We start from the raw sequence: 22,227 nt of genomic DNA, 5'->3' as shown, positions 1-22,227 counted from the left end.
CATATATTGTACATTCAATCAGTCCCTAGCCCTCAAGTGGCGTACAATCTAAGGTCCCCAACTTACATTCATATATACACATACTAGAGCCAATTCAGACAGGATCCAATGAACCTACCAGCATGTTTTTGGAGTGTGGGAGGAAACCGGAGTCCCCGGAGAAAACCCATGCTGGCACAGGGAGAACATGCATGGTCTGATCGGGTCTGCCTGTCAGTTTTTCAGACGGACCCGATCAGATGATTTATAGCTCTCTATGGAGTGGTAGGTGTCATCAGACATGTGTCTGCTATAACCCATTGGCATCTGATCTGATCTTGTACGCTAAAACAGATGGATGGGGATCTGTTCCCCATCCGCCTGGTGGATCGTATCGGATGACAGTTGGATGGAAACAAACAGTCCTTTTCCATCTGACCGTCTCTTAGAGAACAGCGGGCTGTCTGTGTCCACTCTGCATAGCGGAGCGGACACAGACCTGTCATCCGTCTGCTCAGCAGGGGTCAGCAGAGAGATCCCCCACTGCGCAGGCAGATCTGCTTGACCGCGTTCGCCCCGTCTGAAAGGGGCCTTAGGTGCCTGCGAGGCCCTGAAGACTGCACACGTGCTGTATTTTCTAGGATGGGAGCAGTGGAGGTGCCAGCATTACTAGAGATTGAAGTTCCTCTTTGAGTTCATTTACAACAGGTGCATTTGCGTACACATTCCCAACGCATGGCAATCAGGCAGTGCATACCAGCACCAGGAGTGCAAGGTCACTTTCATCTATGCTAGAAAAAAGGAAGAACAGAAAAAAAATAAAAAATATATATATATATATATATATATATATATATGCATGTATGTTCTTTTTAATCTAATTGTGGGAAAGGGGAAGAAGCCAGGTCCAAATAATTGTTTTATTGGGAGAGGTTCACATAAAGTCAAAGTCAAGGACAGGTAGCAGGAGAGGCACAGGTTAGCCCCTACATTACTCAGGTTCACTGCTGTGGATAGAAGCCGTCAGGGAAGAGGAGGGCAGGAGTGCAGATTAAAGATTTTCCATACCCCCCAGCTCCAGTTATGTTACCATTGTAAAGCTAAAACACAGCAGAAGGAGTGTGAAAGCCCTTGCAGTCCCTCTGAAAGGTGGACTGTGGTGTCTCACATTTCAGAGGGTAGTTGACAGGTGGCTGGAAGGCGATATTTTGCCTCCTGATCACCTGTTATAAAGTGGTAGTAAACCTACTTTGTTCATTTGTACCTAAAGGTAAGCTTATAATAAAGCTTATCTGTAAGTAAAATGAATATCTTCTAAACATGCACCGTATAGGAGATATTGAGGGTTTTTTTTAGCTGTCGCATGTACCCTGAAAGAACGGCATACCCGTGCTGTTCCTATAGAGCACTGCGATGTGGCCCGCGACTCCTGCGCGTCATCGCATCTTAGCCAGACAGATAGCCGGAGCTCACGAACCCAAAGAACAGATGAAGATGGAAGCCTTTACAGTGGGGACAGCATGCCACTGGAGAGCTTCATTTTAAGGCAAGTTTCACATAATGTTTTGGTATGCGATGCATACCATCACATTATGCCATTGCCTTGCAGGGAGTGGTTTTTTTTCTGTTTGTTTTTTAATGCGGTTTACTGTTGCTTTAATTCTTAAAAGCCTGCTCCACCACGCTACAACCACATGCTTTACACATGGTAGAAGGGTGAATATGGAGTTGCCCCACTCAATGGAAAGGGGCGCATTTGGCGATGGTACTGCCCAGGAAATCTCTGGTTTTTAAGTTTTTCTTCACAACCCTAGCAGCACTAGGGATGTCGGTTCGCAGCACGACCTGCCTGGAGTTTGCATGTTCTCCCTGTGCCTGTGTAGGTTTCCTCCAGGTACTCCGGTTTCCTCCCACACTCCAAAGCCATGCTGGTAGGTTAATTGGCTCCTGTCTAAATTGTCCCTAGTATATGTATGTATGAATGTGAGTTAGGGACCTTAGATTGTACGCCCCTTGAAGGTTAGGGACTGATGTGAATGTACAATATATATGTAAAGTGCTGCATAAATTGACAGCACTATATAAGTACCTGAAATAAATAAATAAATAAATAAATAAATACATGAAATAAATAAGGGTAAGTGAACTGAATGTGTAAGAATGCACACTTATCACACCAAAAAGCTATCTGTGTGTGTTTGGCATGCTGCAGTGGAATTCAATGGAGGTGTCAAGTTGTGGCAAAGTCTAGAGAACGTGCCATGCTCTAAAAATTTTGTGAAAACACAAAGGGGTTGATTAAGGCTAGGTTCACATTTGTGCTGGTGGTGCCGCTGTGGATCCGCACGAAAATCCCTGCAGCTGCAGCACCCGCACAGAGGAATGCGGACCCGCGGGCGGGTGCCATTAATTCTAATGGCACGCCACCCGTACCGGAAAACTCAACCGTACTGGGAACCGAGGTTCCCGTGTGGGCTGCGTTTTCCAAAGAAATGCAGGGACTTCTTCCCTGCGTGTCACTGGAGTCTGTTCAAATAAATGGGCTCTTGTTTCTGCGCAAAACACGGCCTGCATGGCCACATATTTTTAATAAACCAGGGCTTACTAAAGGCAAATCGGCTGAAAGTGTAGTTTCTTTAGATCCAAGGGGAAGCTCTGAAATGAGGCAAAGCTCTGATGATTTATTTCATCCAATCATGTGTAAGCAAAAATTCAGTTTTTTTATTTTCCTTGCATGTTCCGCTCAGATCTAGAGCAACTGCGCTTTCAGTGCATTTGCAGTGCTCTTCCAAGTGTACTTGTAGTGCACAGCCTATTTGCCTTTAGTAAATTAACCCCATTGTGACGCTGATGTGCTGCTGTATACTGTTTTGTCTGTCTGACATTGTTCTAATTACTTAGTGCATTGGTAGGTAGTACAGGAGCATTAAAAATGTGGCTAAAACTCGTGTATTTCTGGTGCACACAGGCATTGAAAATTAGCGGTTGACTAATTTTTTTTTTTTGCTTCCCAGCCACATATTAATACAACCTAAAATTTGATAAAACAAGGAACAGGTGGAGGTGTATGCACAACCGCATTAGCATTGCTTCGCATTAGGCCTCTTTTACATGGGCGTTCCATATGTCCGTTTTTCATCTGTCCGTTTATGGATGAAAACTGGACACCCACGTATTTCTATGGATTAGCGGATGTAAACTGGTATGTAGGCAGTACAGGAGCATTAAAAATGTGGCTAAAACTCGTATATTCCTGGTGCACACAGGTGTTGAAAATAGGCAGTTGACTCATTTATTTTTCCTCCCAGCCACCTATCAACACCACTTAAAATTTGATAAAACAAGGAGCAAGCGGAGATGCATGCACAGCTGCATTAGCATTGCTTCGCATTAAAAAAGAAAAAATAACTTGTGTATTTCTGGTGCATACAAGCATTGAAAATAGGCAGTAGTGGTTGACTCATTTTTTTTTTTTGCTTCCCAGCCACCTTTCAACACCACCTAAAATGTGATAAAACAAAGAACAGGTGGAGGTGTATACACAACTGAATTACCATTGCTTCGCAATAGGCCTCTTTCACATGGGCGTTCTGTATATCCGTTTTTCATCTGTCCGTTTATGGATGAAAACTGGACACCCATGTATTTCTATGGACTAGCGGATGTAAATGGATGATCATTAATGTCTGTATCCGTTAACATCCCTTTTCTTGAATGGAAGAAAATCCTATTTTTCTTCCGTAAAAACAAAAACAGAACAGACAAAAAATGGATGTAAACAGATGAAAAACTGATGTAAACGGACGAAAAACAGATGTAATCGGCTGAAAAACAGATGTAAACGTACATAAACCAGATGTAAATGGATGAAAAAACTGATGTAAACTGATCCCTTTTTGCTTGGCAAAAATCTAACTGAACTGATGAAAAACTGGAATGCCCATGTGAAAGGGGCCTTAAAAAAAAAAAAAAAAATCTCAGAGTGTTTGAGGAGCATCTATTGACGCACTTTGGTTGCCTGTGCAACAAGTCAGAAAGGCACATTAAAACTTTAGACACATTCATGCACATTATGTGCTACTTTAAAGTCCAAAGCCTGTATGAACTTAAACTAAGCCCATGTATAAGAGGCCTTACCAGTCATTTTCCATGCTACTTCTTTCACCATCACAGCAAATGCTGAAGGAGGTAGTGTAGTAGTCAGTAAAAAAACAAACAAACGTTGTAGTAGCAGTAATAATAGACATTACAATATTTTATCAAAACATAATTGTTAGTACTCCTGCACACACTCTATAAGCCTAATACAAACTTTAAACTGCATGAGGCATATATGGTTAGTTTCAGTGCTGGCTGGGATGACCAGAGGCTCTGAGGGAAATAAATCTACACTACTAAAGCTGGATAAAGACTGTTTGATCTTTTTCGTTTAGCTATCAGGCCAAATAAAAAAAAACCCCTAACATATTTCTCCATCCACACAAGTCAGGTGGATAGAGAAATCCATTTTGCTAGGGTATTATATACTGACAGTGGGACCTGATTTCAAATGTCACAGGGGGGTACAAGATCAGCGTCAACAGCAACATCTGCAATCCTTCATGATACAGTGATGCATTTGTAGTATCTTCACATACATAGATTTTCTGTTTAAATTGCCTTAAGAGCCTTTCTAATGGGTTCCTGTTCCACCGCCAAGCCCCACAGCAGCCACGTGGGCTGATATGGCTATTGTTACACCAATGCTGGTAACTGAGACTTTATACCAACTCGATTTGATTAGTGAGTGTATCATTGTGTGCAGATTACAAGTTTATACAATATTTGTGGGCTTGCATTAATACTAAAAATCAGTGACAGTCCCATTGATCTCCTAGGAACCTGGATCTTCCAAGCTGTGCTGTCAATGCTGCATCACAGGGGAATTTTGAATTGAAAGGATATGGCTTTGAAGCTGCTTTAGAACAACTGCGAAGGCCTCGAACTGTTCGTGTGGGACTGATCCAGAATAAAATCCAGTTGCCAACTACAAGTCCAGTGGCAGAACAGGTATGTTAATCAAATATATCAGATCTGTGGCTTTTAGTGCCAAAGCCTTGGCATGGAACTGCTAAGTTTTGTGCTGATGCCTTTTGGGCCAAATTTAGAAGGTTTTCTCTCTCCTCCTGTCCAAAGACAACATTGTTCCAGGATAGGAAATCTGGGGAAATTCTTTTTTTTTCCTCTCTTCACCTACTCTGGACCAGTTAGGATGCCTATCACTAGCAACAGGTGCCTACACTGTCATGCGGCAAACGTTTGCCTGGGCACAGGTTCGCATTTACTGGTAGTTTGCAGGTTAAAGGACATGCGAACTTTGATTGCATGTTTTCTTCAGGACCCCAGTCCGCCTTCTCTTTGCATGTATCCTTCAGGGACCCCCTCCTTCTTCCCTTTGCATGTATCCCTTATTTCCCTACTCCAATTGCTTGTATCCATCAGGAGCCCCCTTCATTTGCATGTGACCTTCAGGACCTCTTTCACACTTTGCATGTGTCCTCCAGGGCCTGCCTTCCTTTGCATGTATCTTTCAGGACCCCCCTCCCTTTGCTTGTGTCCTTCAGGACCCCCCACTCCTTCTTTTTGCGTGTCCTTCAGGACCCCTACTCCCTTTGCATGTATCCTTCAGGACTGTCCTCCCTTTGCATGTGTATTTCAGGAACCCCCTCCCTTTTCTCTGGGGTCCTATGTTCAAGTCCCAGTTTTCTCCCTGTGCTTGCTTAGGTTCCCTCTGGGTTCTCTGGTTTCCTACCAATAAGGTTTAGCAATTATATTAATCTACTTTATGTGATGATACCAAGTCCTACTATTTTATTAAGCTCCTTTATGTGATGTTACCGTTAGGTTGAGAAATGTTACAAGAAAAGAAGGGTTGAAAAGTTAACTCCATGCTGAAATGAGCTGGGGGTTTTTTCATAATCTTGGCAGTATAGTGAACATTGAACTTTCCTCAGGCACCAACTCCCCTCCCTGCTAACAGCCAACACATAACTAAAACGCATCACTGTGATACATATACAGGCATGTTCATTTTCAGTGTGGAGCTTTTCACACTAGAAATAGATCAGATACTAATGTCCCAGGCCTTTTGAATTTGAACCCAAGATTTTACTTAGCCCTTACCACAACCTCAAGGGCCCTTCACATGGGCTTTGTCAGCTGCATTCAGCAGGGGATCGGTAAGCAGATCCCCTGCTGAATACGAGGTGAACAGAACTAACGTCAGCTTTGCAACATTTGTTGGACGAAAAATCGTTTGAAATAATTCAAACCATGTATGGCCAGCAATAGCTTCCAAAATATTGTTTACAAAATGCAGTTTATATCGCAACACATCCACCCACTTTTATTAAAATAGATAATGTTGTCTTATAATAAAGTCATGTTATCCTGCCTTTTAAAGTATATGTCACCCCAATATTTCATATTCCTGATATGTCTGTTGTACCATGTAAAGCTAAATGTAAAAGGTGCCGCACTCTTGACAGACTGCGTGTTACATTAACTCCAAAGCAGTCTCAGCCTGGGCTCCACCCCAAGCTACTCCCTCTGACGCATTTACGCACACATAGGGTTTAGTCATAGAGGTAACATTGTGGAGCAAGAGCTGGATATTTTTGCATTATGAGCTGCTGATAACCAAACCAATGATGCATTAAAATCCTGCTCTTGCTCCATGATTCTACCTCTATAGCTAAGCCCTGTAGGCAGGGCGAAATGTGTCCGTGGCCTTGGCATGGTTGGAGCCCAGGCTGCTTTTGGACTTAAAGTGGAAGTTTAGGCGAACAGACAGGATTTTTAATGCAGAGAAGACATGCTTTGTCTCTTCTGGATTAAAGTTGCCTACCTGCCTATTCACCACTGTACAGTGAGCTGTGCATGCGCAACTCACTGTACAAATTCGACAATGCTGAATCTGACTGCACTCCCCCACATGTGCGGCAGTGACGTCATCCCTGCCCAGCTAATGAAAGCGAGCGGTGATCGAGACCTGGAAGTCAGCCGCCTGAAGATGTCAGCAGCCGGTGAAGAGCTCCAGGACATCACATTGCTGGATAAAAGGTGAGTATCGTTCCACTTTAATGCAACACTTGGGCTGTCAGGAGTGCGGCATCTCTTACATTTAGCTTCAAACTGTGGGCCTGGATGAGCACCTTAGATGCAGGTACCAGCATGCAGTGGATCTCTAGACTTTTAGCCTCGGCGCTTGGAGGCACACTGTTATCCAATGGGGTCACAGTGTTGTACTTGTGTTAAAAAGTATCCTGTTCTCTTTGCATTGCTTCCTTGCAATACCTGGGGATCCTGCCAGTCCCCCTGCTTTCGTATTGACCACACTAGTCATGAGAGCACATTCATCCCAGGAAGGTCAGTTTTCTGGCTGTGCTTGAAGCAAAGCCTACCTGTCCTCCAATGGCCAAGGCTTGTGTCTCCTACTGACATGCCCCCATTCTGCTGTTCATAAACATACAGCAGTAATTTTGTGGTTGTGCACTTGGTGACCACAGATCGCAAATGTGTGGGGAGAATATGTGTGGGGACACACTTATATGTGTCCATCGTGGCTGAGGTTTCTCTTCTGAGAGCGTGCTTACCACATACTCCCAGCACAGTGGCTGAGCTATCCCAGACGATTCCTGATCTCTGATTATGATTAGGAGTCTGTGAGACAGGCTCCCAATTATGTGACTACTCTGACAGCCAATCACAGTGATCACATGATCCGGAAGTCAATCTGGCCCCTGGCTTAAAGATTCAGGTAAAGGGCCACTGAGACTGTGCAGGAAGGGGTTAACAGCCATTTTAAATCTGTGCTATGCTGCAGTAGCTATTTTAAAACTGTGCTTGATTTCAGCACTGTGGTGAGTCCTGTGGGGGAAGGGGGGTGTTTAGACTGGAATAGCTGACCAGTAGTGGGAACTGGGGTCCAGTAACCAGTTCAGGAGCTGAACCCATGAGATTCTGGGTTTCTGATTCTGCTACAGATTGCTCCATAGCACAGTATAAAAAATGTTTCTGGATTGTTTTTATAGTGATTATTCTGCTGAGATTTATTGTAAGCTCCAACAACCATCTTTGAGCAGGGCAGAGGTGGTCTGCTGCATCAGATCACTGGAATAGAAATCTAACAAATTGTAATATAGTTCACTACCCTAAGTGATCTGTTGATGATGGATTCGAGAGGGTGGATTAGGCTCCTCTTGACCTGATCTAGACCCCACAATGAAATATTAATATGTGTGTGTATATGAAAAAAAAAAAAAATATATATATATATACAGTCACCGGCCACTTTATTAGGTGCACCTTGCTACCCGGTGTGGTCTTCTGCTGCTGTAGCCCATGTGCTTCAAGGTTCGACGTGTTGTGCATTCAGAGATGGTATTCTGCATACCCAGGTTGTAACTAGTGGTTATTTATATGAGATACTGTTGCCTTTCTATCTTTTCAAACCAGTCTGCCCATTCTCCTCTGACCTCAGACGTTTCCTGTAGTTGGCCACCAGGTTTGCACACATCTTAGGAGGGATTTTGGCCCACTCCTCTTGGCAGATCCTCTCCAAGTCATTGAGGTTTGGTGGCTGACGTTTGGCAACTCAAACTTTCAGCTCCCTCCACAGATCTTCAGTCAGATTAAGGTCTGGAGACTGGCTAGGTCACTCCAGGACCTTAATGTGCCTCTTCTTGAGCCACCCCTTTGTTGCCTTGGTTGTGTGTTTTGGGTCATTGTCATGCTGGAACACCCATCCATGACCCATTTTCAATGCCCTGGCTGAGGGAAGAAGGTTCTCACCCAAGATTTGACGGTACATTGCCCCGTCCATCGTCCCTTTGATGTGGTGCAGTTGTCCTGTCCCCTTAGCAGAAAAACACCTCCAAAGCAGAATGTTTCCACCACCATGTTTGACAGTTGGGATGGTGTTCTTGGGGTCATAAGCAGCATTCCTCCTCCTCCAAACACGGCGAGTTGAGTTGATACAAAAGAGCTTGATTTTGGTCTCATCTGACCACAACACTTTCAACCAGTCCTCCTCTGCATCATTCAGGTGTTCAGTGGCAAACTTCAGATGGGCCTGGACGTGTGCTTTCTTGAGCAGAGGGGCCTTGCGGGCACTGCAGGATTTCATTCCTAGTCAGCGTAGTGTGTTACAAATTTTCTTGGTGACTGTGGTCCCAGCTGCCTGGAGATCATTGACAAGATCCTCACATGTAGTTCTTTGATGATTCATCACTGTTCTCATGATCACTGACACAAAATTATATTAGCAGCACTCCCTTTAAGAGACTGCTTCTAATCTCAGCTTGTTACCTGTATGAAAGACACATGGTAGCCAGAAATTCTACTGAATGATAGGGGATCAAATACTTATTTCCCGCATGAACATGCAAATCAGTGCATAATTTGTTAGAAATGCATTTCTTTTGAATTTTTTTGTTGCTATTCTGTCTCTCAGTGTTACAATACACCATTCGATTTTTAGACTGATCATTTCTTTGTGAGTGGGCAAACATGCAGGGAATCAAATACGTATATATCTATATATACAGTGAGGAACAGAAGTATTTGAACACCCTGCGATTTTGCAAGTTCTCCCACTTAGAAATCATGGAGGGGTCTGAAATTCACATTGTAGGTGCATTCCCACTCTGAGAGACAGAATTAAAAAAAAAATTCAGGAAATCACACTGTATGATTTTTAAAGAATTTATTTGTCTTGCATTGCTGAACATAAGTATTTGAACACCTAAGAAACAGCAAGAATTCTGGCTCTCAAAGACCTGTTACTGTGCCTTTAAAAAGTGCACCTCTACTTCACTCATTAATCTAACTTAGTAGCACCTGTCTGAGCTCTTTAAAGACACCTGTCCACCCCACAGTCAGTCAGACGCCAACTACTACCATGGGCAAGACCAAAGAGCTGTCAAACCAGAGACACCAGAGACAAAATTGTGGACCTCCTCAAGGCTGGAAAGGGCTACGGGGCAATTGCCAAGCAGCTTGGTGAAAATAGATCAACTGTTGGAGCAATTGTTAGAGGATGGAAGACTCTAAAGACAACTGTCAGTCTCCCTCGGACTGGGGCTCCATGCAACATCTCACCTTGTGGGGTATCACTGATAATAAGAAAGGTGAGGAATCAGCCTAGAACTACAAGGGAGGAGCTGGTCAATGACATGAAGAGAGTTGGGACCACAGTTTCAAAGGTCACTGTCGGTAGAACACTACGCCTTCATGGTTTCAAATCATGCATTGCACGGAAGGTTCCCCTGCTCAAGTCATCACATGTCCAGGCCCGTCTGACGTTTGCCAATGACCATCTGGATGATCCATAGGAGGCATGGGAGAAAGTCATGTGGTCAGATGAGACCAAAGTAGAACTTTTTGGTCTAAACTTTACTCGTCGTGTTTGGAGGAAAAAGAAGGATGAGTTGCATCCCAAGAACACTATCCCTACTGTGAAGCATGGGGGTGGTAACATCATGTTTGGGGGTGCTTTTCTGCGAAGCGGACAGGACAACTGCACTGTATTAAGGAGAGGATGAATGGGGCCATTTATTGTGAGATTTTGAGCAACAACCTCCTTCCCTCAGTCAGAGCATTGAAGATGGATCGTGGCTGGGTCTTCCAACATGACAACGACCTGAAGCACACAGCCAGGATAACCAAGGAGTGGCTCCGTAAGAAGCATATCAAGGTTCTGGAGTGGCCTAGCCAGTCTCCAGACCTAAATCCAATAGAACATCTTTGGAGGGAGCTGAAACTCCGTTTTGCTCAGCGACAGCCCCGAAACCTGACAGATTTAGAGGAGATCTGTGTGGAGGAGTGGGCCAAAATCCCTGTTGCAGTGTGTGCAAACCTGGTCAAGAACTACAGGAAACGTTTGACCTCTATAATTGCAAACAAAGGCTTCTGTACCAAATATTAACACTGATTTTCTCAGGTGATCAAATACTTGTATTCAGCAGTGCGAGACAAATAAAGTCTTTAAAAATCACACAATGTGATTTCCTGAATTTTTTTTTTTTTTAATTCTGTCTCGGAGTGGGAATGCACCTACAATGTGAATTTCAGACCCCTCCATGATTTCTAAGTGGGAGAACTTGCAAAATCGCAGGGTGTTCAAATACGTCTGTTCCTCACTCTCTATATATATATATATATATATATATATATATATATATATTAATATATATATTAGTGTGTGTAATAAAAAGGCAAAAAGCTATTTGGATATTTAAGCTGGTAAGCCCTTTGTTGTATGCGATGCTTTAGCAATTATACCCTGAGAAAAGAAATCTGTTACTGTATGTCAATGTCACACAAGATATATTTAGAAAGAGGAAGCACTACTTTTCCTCTTAAATCTTTGATGTCTCTCAGTGCCGTATGCAATGTTGGTGATGCATGTCATAGCCTAATAAACTCTGGTGTTTACGCCAAGCCTAGATGCGTGAATATGCGATATCTGCTAACCACACAGTACATTTGTAATATACAAAGTGATCTGAAAATTACAGCTTAAAAGATTTGTGAAGAATGTAAGGCTGGGAATGCATTGCCATAGTTGGATACATGAGTGAAATCCAGGCTTAGTATTGCTACCAAAGAGACACTGGTTGGAAGCCATATACCTCACTCATGTTCTATTGTTCAAACAGATTAATGCCCTTCACAGACGTATCGCGGAGATTGTGGAGGTAGCGGCAATGTGTGATGTGAACATTGTCTGTTTCCAGGAAGCATGGGGTGAGTCTACCCATAATGTACAAAAATGGCAGTTAAAGTATACCTGTCACAAACATATGCAATTTATAAGATATAAGTGATGAAAACATAGCAATCCATAGAATTGGAGACAGATTTGAAGTGGCATGCCATTTCCACATTTCCTGAATTAGTCAATCTTGCCCCAACTCTTAGGCCAATCATACATGGATCAAAGTTCGGCCAGTTCAGCAAGGACCTGCTGAATTTCAATCCATGTATGGACAGGCTGGTTGTACAGAAGTCGATCCACCAATTGCCTGCTGTACAACCACCTTGTCATGTTTTTCCTGATTGATCAGTCTATTCTGATGGCAGGAAAGTCTTCCTGCTATCAGAATACAATAGCTCATTGGGAGCGATTCCCCCATCCATGTTCAATGTTTGGATGGGGATTTGGGTGATTTTTTTTTCATTCAGCCAGAAAAAAAATGACTATTGTATGTTCTGCCTTAGCTTCCCAAGTCTCCCTTTTTCAGTTTGAGGCCACTCCCACATTAAAGAAGCAACAAGAAACTCAGGAAGCATGAAGGTGGATAAGGTAGCTAGGCAAATTATTTTAGCAGCCTATATCTCTAGATCTAATTACATACAGTTAAAACTAGATGTAACAATGTAGCTTATGAATATTTTCATAACCTTCGGAATTTTCTCAGTTTGAACTACCCAGTTAAATTTACCTTAACCACTTCACTATCGCCATATGTTTTATGGCAGAGTGGTTGACCTGTGTTTCTGGAGAGCCGTTTATAACCAACTTATCAGAAAACACACACAAGCAGCCAGCGCATCCTTGAATGGCAGTGATCAGAGCTGTCACTGGATAGCTTAGATCACATACACAATGTACAGAGCTGATCCAAGCAGCTCTGTACCTTGTGATGGCTGTAATGACCAAATACTGCAATCACAAATGTAAGAACTTTGGTGTTTACATTTGAGAACTACCCCCTTCTAAAAATGGAGGAAGTGATAATTTATCAGTGAAGGGAAATCAAGGAAGGGATTGTATCAGATTCATGGTGAGAGGTTTTAATGAACTGTGGGGGGGGGGGGGGGGGTCTGTTTAACCCCTTTACCACCCTCCTCCCCTGTACATCTCTGCTTCAGTCTCTCTATGGGACCTGTATCTTAACTCTTATCCTGCACATTAACGCTTCATCTACATCCTCTCATTGTATGTGATCTGTACATTAACACCTTCACTTCCTCCTCCCTCTGTGTATGATCTGTACATTAATGTTGCAATGTATCTAATTCACCATTACCAAGGTCTATATTTTAACCACCACAATACCAGCATGTTTCTTTACTTCCAAAAATTGTGGCAAAAATAAGATCACCTTGAGGTGTCTACTTTCCAAAAAAGGGTTGTTTTCGGGGTGTTCGTACCTCTTGTCATTATTATTTGATGTGTTTTTTAGCTGAAAGGAGAAACTGTTTTTTTTTCCTTTTATGTATTAAAAATAAAAAATTCCAGTGGAGATTTAATAAAACCCAAAACTCTATCTGTCTCAAAAATGATTTTGGGTACAGTGTTGCATGCCCAAGCAATTGTCAGTTAAACAATCACAGCACTGAGAACTGAAAAAGGCCTGGTAACGAAGGAATATTACAGGCTAATTAAGAAACATCAGGAGGCTCCTAAAACCATGGTGTGGATTTACTAAAGGCTAATAGACTGTGCATTTTGCAAGTGCAATTGCACTTCTTTCCCCAGAGCTTAGTGTATGTGGTAAAGATCTGTTGATTTCCATCACCTAGTCATGTGCAAGCAAAAATGCTTTCTATATTTTCTTTGAACCTGATTGGGTATTCTTTACAAAGTGAAGCTTTACCGCATTTACTAAGGAAAATGAGTGCAACTGCACTTGCAAAGTGCACAGACTATTTGTCTTTAGTAAATACACACTAATGAGTCATCCAATGGCATATTATTAGCATGCATATTTACAATTTGGACGCAATCAGGTAGATTGCTGTGCATGTTTTAAAATTATAATAAAATATGTGGAACCAAGAGCCCCTACATTTTATAAATAAGGAAATCCAAATCCCAACAGGTAGGGCAGGTCCCTGCACCGAATCACTGTTTACAAATTATATAACAGAGAAATAGGTGATCTTAGATCAATTCCTATCAATCACTAATGTTGGCAAACATCCTGTATTTGATCCGCATGCACAGAAATACATACGGGCAGGCTGTGGTCAAGGTTACTGGATTCAAAGTTTATATATGTGTGCGTTTCACATCCCAACCTTTATCAACTCTGTGCATTCTGTTTTTTATCTCTTACTGACAAGAGGAAAGCCAACCCATGAAAAGAGAATTTGAATTATCCAGGTTAGAGGTAGCCAAGTGTTAGCGAAGTAAATGTGTAACACGTTGTTATACTGTAACAGGATGACCTGACCTCCCTGTCAATACAGCTCAGGTTCAAGGACAGGCGGAGGATTCTGCTTTGGTGTAGTCAGGGGATTTAACAAAAACTGTATAAGGGCTCATGGTGGCAGACATTTTTCCCTGTTGATCTGCCTTCCTTGGAGCTACAGCTGCGCAAACTGTTGGTGCTATATAAATCCTGTATATTATTATTATTAATAATAATAATAATAATAATAATAATGTGACAAGGCTCATTCATGTAAGTCACTGTAGGAGCAGATATGTTACTCTAGGTCTCACACTCCTTCTGCAAAGCTTGTAGACCTGTAGCGATGACAGCAAACAGCCACGGTGCATGATCCAGAAGTAGGCAGAGAGAGCCAGTGAGCTGTGCTGGTACACTGCTCCAAAAAGCAAACTGTACATAAATTTGAAAAACTAATTTGGGAAGGGATTCATAATCAATTTAATGGCACATTCTAAGAATGTTTTGTTCTGGAGGGTTTAAAGTGTACAGTGAATATAAAACATCTATACACCACTGGTAACATATCATGTTTCTTTGATGTAAAAAAATGAGACAAAGCTAAATCATTTCAGAACTTTTTCCATCTTTAATGTAACCTATAAACTGTACAACGCAATTAAAAAACAAACTGAAATCTTTTACAGGGGGGGAGTAAACCTAAAAAACTAAAATAATGTGGTTGCATAAGTGTGCACACCCTCTTATAACTGGGGATGTAGCTGTGTTCAAAATTAAGCAATCACATTCAAAATCATGTTAAATAGGAGTCAGTACACACCTGCCATCATTTAATGTGCCTCTGATTAACCCCAAATAAAGTTCAGCTGTTCTAGTAGGTCTCTCCTAAACTTTTCTTAGTTGCATCCTACAGCAAAAGCCATGGTCCACAGAGAGCTTCCAAAGCATCAGAGGGATCTCATTGTTAAAAGGTATCAGTAAGGAGAAGGGTACAAAAGAATTTTCAAGGCATTAGATATACCATGGAACACAGTGAAGACAGTCATCCTAAAGTGGAGAAAATATGGCACAACAGTCACATTACCAAGAACTGGACGTCCTTCCAAAATTGAAGAAAAGACAAGAAGAAAACTGGTCTGGGAGGCTACCAAGAGCCCTACAGCAACATTAAAGGAACTGCAGGAATATCTGGCAAGTACTGGCTGTGTAGTACATGTGACAAAAATCTCCCGTATTCTTCAGGTCTGGGCTATGGGGGTAGAGTGGCAAGAAGGAAGGCCTTTCTTATGAAGAAAAACATCCAAGCGTGGCTAAATTTGGCAAAAACACATCTGAAGTCTCCCAAAAGCATGTGGGAAAATGTGTTATGGTCTGATGGAACCAAGGTTGAGCTTTTTGGCCATAATTCCAAAAGATATGTTTGGAACAAAAACAACACTGCACATCACCAAAAGAACACCATACCCACAGTGAAGCATGGTGGTGGGAGCATCATGCTTTGGGGCTGTTTTTCTTCAGTTGGAACTGGGGCCTTAGTCAAGGTAGAGGGAATTATGAACAGTTCCAAATAACAGTCAATATCGGCACAAAACCTTCAGGCTATTGCTAGACAAGGACCCAAAGCATACATCCAAACCAACAAAGGAATGGCTTTACCAGAAGAAGATTAAAGTTTGGAATGGCCCAGCCAGAGCCCAGACCTGAATCTGATCGAAAATCTGTGGGGTGATCTGAAGAGGGCTGTGCACAGGAGATGCCTTCGCAATCTGACAGATTTGGAGTGTTTTTGCAAGGAAGAGTGGGCAAATATTGCCAAGTCAAGATGTGCCATGCTGATAGACTCATACCCAAAAAGACTGAGTGCTGGAATCAAATCAAAAGGTGCTTCAACAAAGTAATAGTTTAAGGGTGTGCACACTTATGCAACCATATTATTTTAGCTTTTTATTTTTACTTCCCTCCACCTAAAAGATTTCAGTTTGTTGTTCAGCTGAGTTGTACAGTTTATAGGTCAAATTAAAGGTGGAAAAAGTTCTGAAATGATTTATCTTTGTCTCATTTTTTTACATCACAGAAACCTGACATTTTAACAGGGGTGTGTAGACTTTTTATATCCACTGTAAGTATAACCAAAGCTATTTTTGAGGTTAAACCCCTGTCCATTTATTTTTTGTTATCTTGTCTCTGAAGGATTCCCCTTGTATCCTGACCTAGAGATGCAACAGGAAGTGAGAAGAAATCTGTACAATTTGAAAGAAATTCCGCTCTTAGGGCTCGTTCATATGTGCGCAAGCCTATGCTGCCCCTCTGAAAAGTGATCCATGAAGATAACTTTTCAAAGGCAGTTGACAGGCATATTTATCTTCACCTTTTAAGCTGGCCATACATGGATCAAAATTCGGGCAGTTTAGCAGAGATAGCCGGCAACACTAAATTGTATTCTGCTGGCAGGGAATGCTCACCGCTGGCAGAACACAATAGCGCTGTAGAAGGGATTCTACACAGTCAGTGTTGATGGGGGAATTGAGCACTTTTCTTTCATTCCACCAATAATGGAAGAAAAGAAAATTGCATAATCTATGGCCTGCCTTGCTCTGGTGACAACTGTAAAGGTTTGGATTTTCTATCACAGTCATAGGACAAACAGAGAGGTGAAATAAACCCAGCGAAAACACAGACCGTAACAAATACCGGACAGAGGTTTTAAAGCGGAACTAAATCCTCCTATCCTTTTCAGCCAAGAAAGCTGCCATCTTAGCCTCTGTTTGATCTTCAACTGCAATGATGCTGCACATGTGATCAGTTATGACCCCAGCCATTTGATGGTTTGACAGATTGGTTGAGAGCACAATCCAACGTGACAGTTAGCATTCCCAACATGCCGGGAATATAACTTTTTTTAAAACCATTAAATCAATGGGTTTAGTTCCACTCTAACCTCCCCCTACTTTATCCAAAACTAAAAATAAAAAAAAACTGTTTTGGCTATACATACCCTTTAATTGCAGCCTTTACTGTAGTATTCCTTATTTCCCTACTTTATTACCTACTTAGCTAAGCCAAGTGTATGCTTGTTTTTTTTTTTCTTACAGTAATGCCATTTGCTTTCTGCACCAGAGAGAGGCTGCCATGGACCGAGTTTGCTGAATCCGCTGAGAATGGAACAACTACCAAATTCTGCCAGGAGGTAACAATAGAGCAGATTACGCCTGCTAAAGCCTATAGAAGTGTTTGTTCAATGAGGACCTGAACATTTAGGCTCCGTTCACACCTATGCAGTCTGCTTTTTGTCCGTTTTTGCAGTGCTTTCCATAGTTTGATTTGCATTTTTCTACACACGTTTTTGACGTGTTTTTATTGCATTTTGCATTTTGTTCAGCACCTTTTTTTTTTTTTTTTTTTTTGGGCAGAATAAAAATGCATAACGCGGCAAAAATGCACTACCATGCATTTCAGTAGCTTCTACATTGAACTCTATTTAGCAAAAATGCTGCCTTTTGCTTTTAAATAAGTCTCTGACCCTTTCCAAAAACGCAGCAGCTCAAAAAAGCATAGATGTGAACATGTCCCATGGGAAAGCATGTTAAATGGACTGTAGTGTGTTTCTGCACAAAGTACTAAAAACGCATTGGTGTGAACAGAGCCTTAGATTTGGTGCCACACTTAAGTATATGAGGCGGAAGCTGATATTAGACTTTTAACTCCCAGGAACATAAATTAAGGACCAACTTTTTTGTGATGTTCACAAGTCCTATTAGCCAATCAAAAAGTGTAATGTATGTGATGTAGATACAAATGAATGGATGAATGTCACCAGCATTTCAAATTTCCCAATATGTTCTGTAATAGATTCACTCCTATGACCACTAATTCCATCTAGTGGCCAAAATGCAGTATAGATTTCTGAAATACCTAACTGACATAATATACCACATTTTGGCAACTAAATTCTTTTATATTTAACTCCTTTTTTATGCAAGATGTCTTTCACCTTTTAAGTATATAGCATGTGTGTTAATTTACCAAAATATTCTGTGAATGTCCAACTTTGAGAAATGTTTACAATTAGTGCAGAGCCACTTGATTTACAATGTCACATTTTCTTTAAAATCAAAATGAATTGTAGTAATTTCTTATAATGGATAACAACCACACTCTACTACATTCACTGGCCTCTTTGTTAGGTACACATGTTCAATTGCTTGGTAGCACAAATTGCTAATCAGCCAATCACATGGCAGCAACTCAATGCATTTAGGCATCTAGATGTGGTGAAGACTACTTGCTGAAGTTCAAATTGAGCATCAGAATGGGGAAGAAAGAGGATTTAAGTGACTTTGAACATGGCATGGTTGTTGGTGGCAGACAGGCTGGTCTGAGAACTGCTGATCTAGTGGGATTTTCATGCACAACCATCTCTAGAGTTTACAGAGACTGGTCCAAAAAAGAGAAAATATCCAGTGAGCGGCAGTAACTAAAATAACTACTCGTCACAACCAAAGTATACAGAATAGCATCTCTGAACGCACAACACGGCGAACCTTGAAGCAGATGGACTACAGCAGCAGAAGACCACACCAGGTGCCACTCCTGTCAGTTAAGAACAGGAACCCGAGTCTGCAATTCACACTGGCTCACCAAAATTGGAGAATAGAAAATTGGAAAACCGTTGCCTGACCTGATGACTCTGGATTTCAGCTGCGACATTCAGATGGTAGGGTCAGAATTTGGTGTAAACAACATGAAAGCATGGATCCATCCTGCCCTGTATCATCTGTTCAGGTTGGTGGTGTAATGGTGTGGGGGATATTCTCTTGGTACACTTTGGGCCCTTTAGTACCAACTGAGCATCGTTTAAACGCCACAGCCTACCTGAGTATTGTTGCTGACCATGTCCATCCCTTTATGACTACAGTGTACCTATCTTCTGATGGCTACTTCCAGCAGGATACTGCCCCATGTCACAAAGCTAAAATCATCTCAAACTTGCTTCTTGAGCATAACAATGAGTTCACTGTACTCCAATGGCCTCCATGGTCACCAGATCTCCATCCAATAGAACACTTTTGGGATGTGGTGGAATGTGAGATTCGCATCATGGATGTCCAGGTGACAAATCTGCAGTAACTGCGTGATGCTATCATGTCAATATGGACCAGAATCTCTGAGGAATGTTTCTAACACCTTGCTGAATCTATGCCACGAAGAATTAAGGCAGTTCTGAAGGCAAACGGGGTCTAACCCGGTACTAGCACAGTGTACCTAATACAGTGGCTGGTGAGTGTATATCGGGATATACACTAGCATTTGTACAGATGTTCTTGATTCTTATGGTATGCCTGCATTGTCCATTAATGTTTTCAGCTTGCAAAGAAGCACAACATGGTAATTGTTTCCCCAATTCTGGAGAGGGATGAGAGCCACGCAGATACACTGTGGAACACTGCTGTGGTGATATCAAACACTGGTGCCGTTCTGGGGAAGACACGTAAAAATCACATCCCAAGAGTAGGAGACTTCAATGAGGTGAGATCACCAAATATACTGGCAAAGGATTCCTCCCGGCAATCTGAATCTGTAATGGGAATGTGTTTACTGGCTGAACATTTTGTTAAAGTGGAACCATGTGCATACATTAAAACTATCATAAAACAGCATATAGTGCTATTGCTCAAAGCAAATAAAAATTATAGTTCTAAAAACTAGATTTTTGTTACCGTATAATGCCATTCTCTGAGTTTGACGGACACAGCTCTACTGATTCTTGACCTTAGCGCTTATAGTGCCACCTACAGGAGTAGGAAAAAGAACACAGCATCACCTATGAGCAGTCCTATCTTCTGATTCTCGACCATTGTCGCAAAGCAGTGTCTCAAGAAGGGGGCAAACAAAAACAAAAAATCTTAAGCAGCAGCCTGCAGAAATGGATTTCCTATAGCTGAGAGGGGTTTATACCAGCTTAGACTGCCCACAGGTGGTGCTGTGTTCTTTTTCTACCTAGTGTACTACTCCTTTCGGTGGTGCTATAAACCCTATGGTCAGGAATTGGAGAGCTGTGTATGTCAATGGATGTAAGAGAAAACCTGGCTTTAATTGGTAAATATGTCTTAGCACAGTGCCATGATAAAAGGACTTGGAGGAATGAAGGGGTTGCTAATATAGGTGGGGATTGGACCTGATATGTGCTTCTTATGTAGTTGCTGGTGAGTCCCTCACCTGTATGGAGAGGGGGGTTATTCTCAAGTAAATAAGTAAAGGGACCGATTTTCTATGTATGGGTGAAGCGGCAATCCTTAGAGACCTGATGTAAAAATGTAAATCAGCTTTGCTTACTTTGCCCCCCCACCCCAGTTAAACCGCACTGTATGCCTACCAGCCACTTGCTTGTCTGTCTCTTTTCAGGACTTTCCAATCACATCTTACTGTCCTATAGACTCTCCAGCCTTAGTTTACTCTTCTGCTCCCCCACTCACCCCCACTTACAACACCTTTGCCTTGCCTCTCTCCCGGCTGCTAGTTGGCTGCTCCCCTTGCTCCTCTTTCCCTTCTAGTGCATATCCAGTACAGTTCCTCTGCATCCTCTGTTGCCTGGATGTGCCTCAAAAACCTTTAGCTGTGGTCAGCACTGGCAGGGCTGTGTGATCAGCTGGCTGCTAATAAACATACACTGCCAGTAGTTCCCATGTTGTTGCCAGCTGAGAATATATAATGTTTACTATCCCTGCCACATCTGACTTGGGGAAGTTATACAAACTATTTTGCCACAGTCAGACCTGGCAGGACACTCTAAAATACTGCACAAAATCTTTTTTTACTGAGAAAGGGGGGTGGGGTGTCTAAAGTGCTGGCTGTAGCTCCCCCATAGGAACAAATTGGGCTTCCGCCTGGGGTGGAGCTCTACAGCCAGCATTAACATAAATAAAAAGGTGCTTTTAATCCACAAAAGGGCCACAGATGAGGGCAGATGAGGTGCTTTTAATCCACAACAGGGCCACTGAGCCAAGTGCTATATGCACTTGGTCTTCTGGGGATGCAAAAATATTTTTTATGTTGTGGTGGTACCTCTTCTATCTTTCACAGTAGAGGTAGTGAAGTCCTTTTGGACTCACCCTGCAGACTTTCCTCTCCTCTTCTTGGGCACATTCTCTGTTTACATTGAAAATTAGAAGGGAGACAGGCTGGTTGGGGAAAGCTGAGCTACCTAGAGAAAATGTTGAGGATGAATTACTCAATAGTGCTGACAGCTAACACAGATCAGTGTGGGCCTGTTTTAAAGTCAATTACTGCTTGTTAAGGACGTGTAAATATTTGAATGTTCGTAACCTGGCCACAGTTCTACTTTAAACTACCACTTTAAAAACATTATACTGTGTTTGTGTATATGTGTGTATGTGTGTATGTATGTATGTGTGTGTGTATATATGTATGTGTATATATATGTATATATATATATATATATATATATATATATATAAATAGTTATTAGAAACAGGGCAATATTTAACCACTTGAAGACTGCTGCAATATGTATATTTATGTTTCGGCTTTCAAGTGTTATACTGGGGCAATACCTGCAGCTACAGGCATCCTCCTGGTATTGTTTTGTTCTTCAGCCAACGATTCCCTTTTTTGGAAAAGCCATCCTAGCGGCTAATTAGCAACTGGATTGCTTTTACTGGTGGTGGGAGCGGTCATTTCCAGCAAGCCGGACTAAAGCCAGAAGTTCTGCGAGCTTATCATAGAGCTGATCGGGGACTGGAATTTCCCCAGTCATCTCTATGGTGTACAAAACCAGAAACAATGGTAAAGGGACAGTGTAAAAATAAAAAAAGTATTAAAGAAATTTTTTTTAAAAGAACCCCCGACCCCCCATGCTTGTGGGCAAAGATGAAAGCATACGTAGGTCGCACACGCATATGTAAATGGTGGCCATACCCAACGTGAGGTATTGTTGCCAATGTTATAGTGAGAGCAATAATTCTAGCACCAGAAAGGCTTTTAAAGCATTGCCTATGGAGCTTTTTAAGTATCGTCGCTTGTTGCCATTTCACGAGCATGCGCAATTTTA

The 22,227-nt window shown here is 42.0% G+C and overlaps 1 protein-coding gene across 2 annotated transcripts in view; it reads left to right on the top strand.

The window, feature by feature from the left end:
* UPB1 (beta-ureidopropionase 1) overlaps positions 1-22,227 on the top strand; it is a 41,699-nt gene that overhangs the window by 1,587 nt on the left and 17,885 nt on the right. For both annotated transcript variants that reach the window (XM_089653227.1, XM_089653226.1), the window contains exons 2-5: positions 4,857-5,028; positions 11,679-11,766; positions 17,252-17,346; positions 19,524-19,685. In XM_089653227.1, the coding sequence (XP_089509353.1) occupies positions 4,857-5,028; positions 11,679-11,766; positions 17,252-17,346; positions 19,524-19,685 (517 nt within the window). The remainder of the gene's footprint in view (positions 1-4,856; positions 5,029-11,678; positions 11,767-17,251; positions 17,347-19,523; positions 19,686-22,227) is intronic.

This window comes from Staurois parvus, unplaced genomic scaffold, assembly GCF_062004578.1.
Source record: "Staurois parvus isolate SC_StPar_1 unplaced genomic scaffold, SC_StPar_1.0 ptg000704l, whole genome shotgun sequence".
Lineage (NCBI taxonomy): Eukaryota > Metazoa > Chordata > Amphibia > Anura > Ranidae > Staurois > Staurois parvus.
The sequence above is the reverse complement of the archived record's forward strand: the minus strand, read 5'-3'. Positions and strand labels throughout refer to the sequence as shown.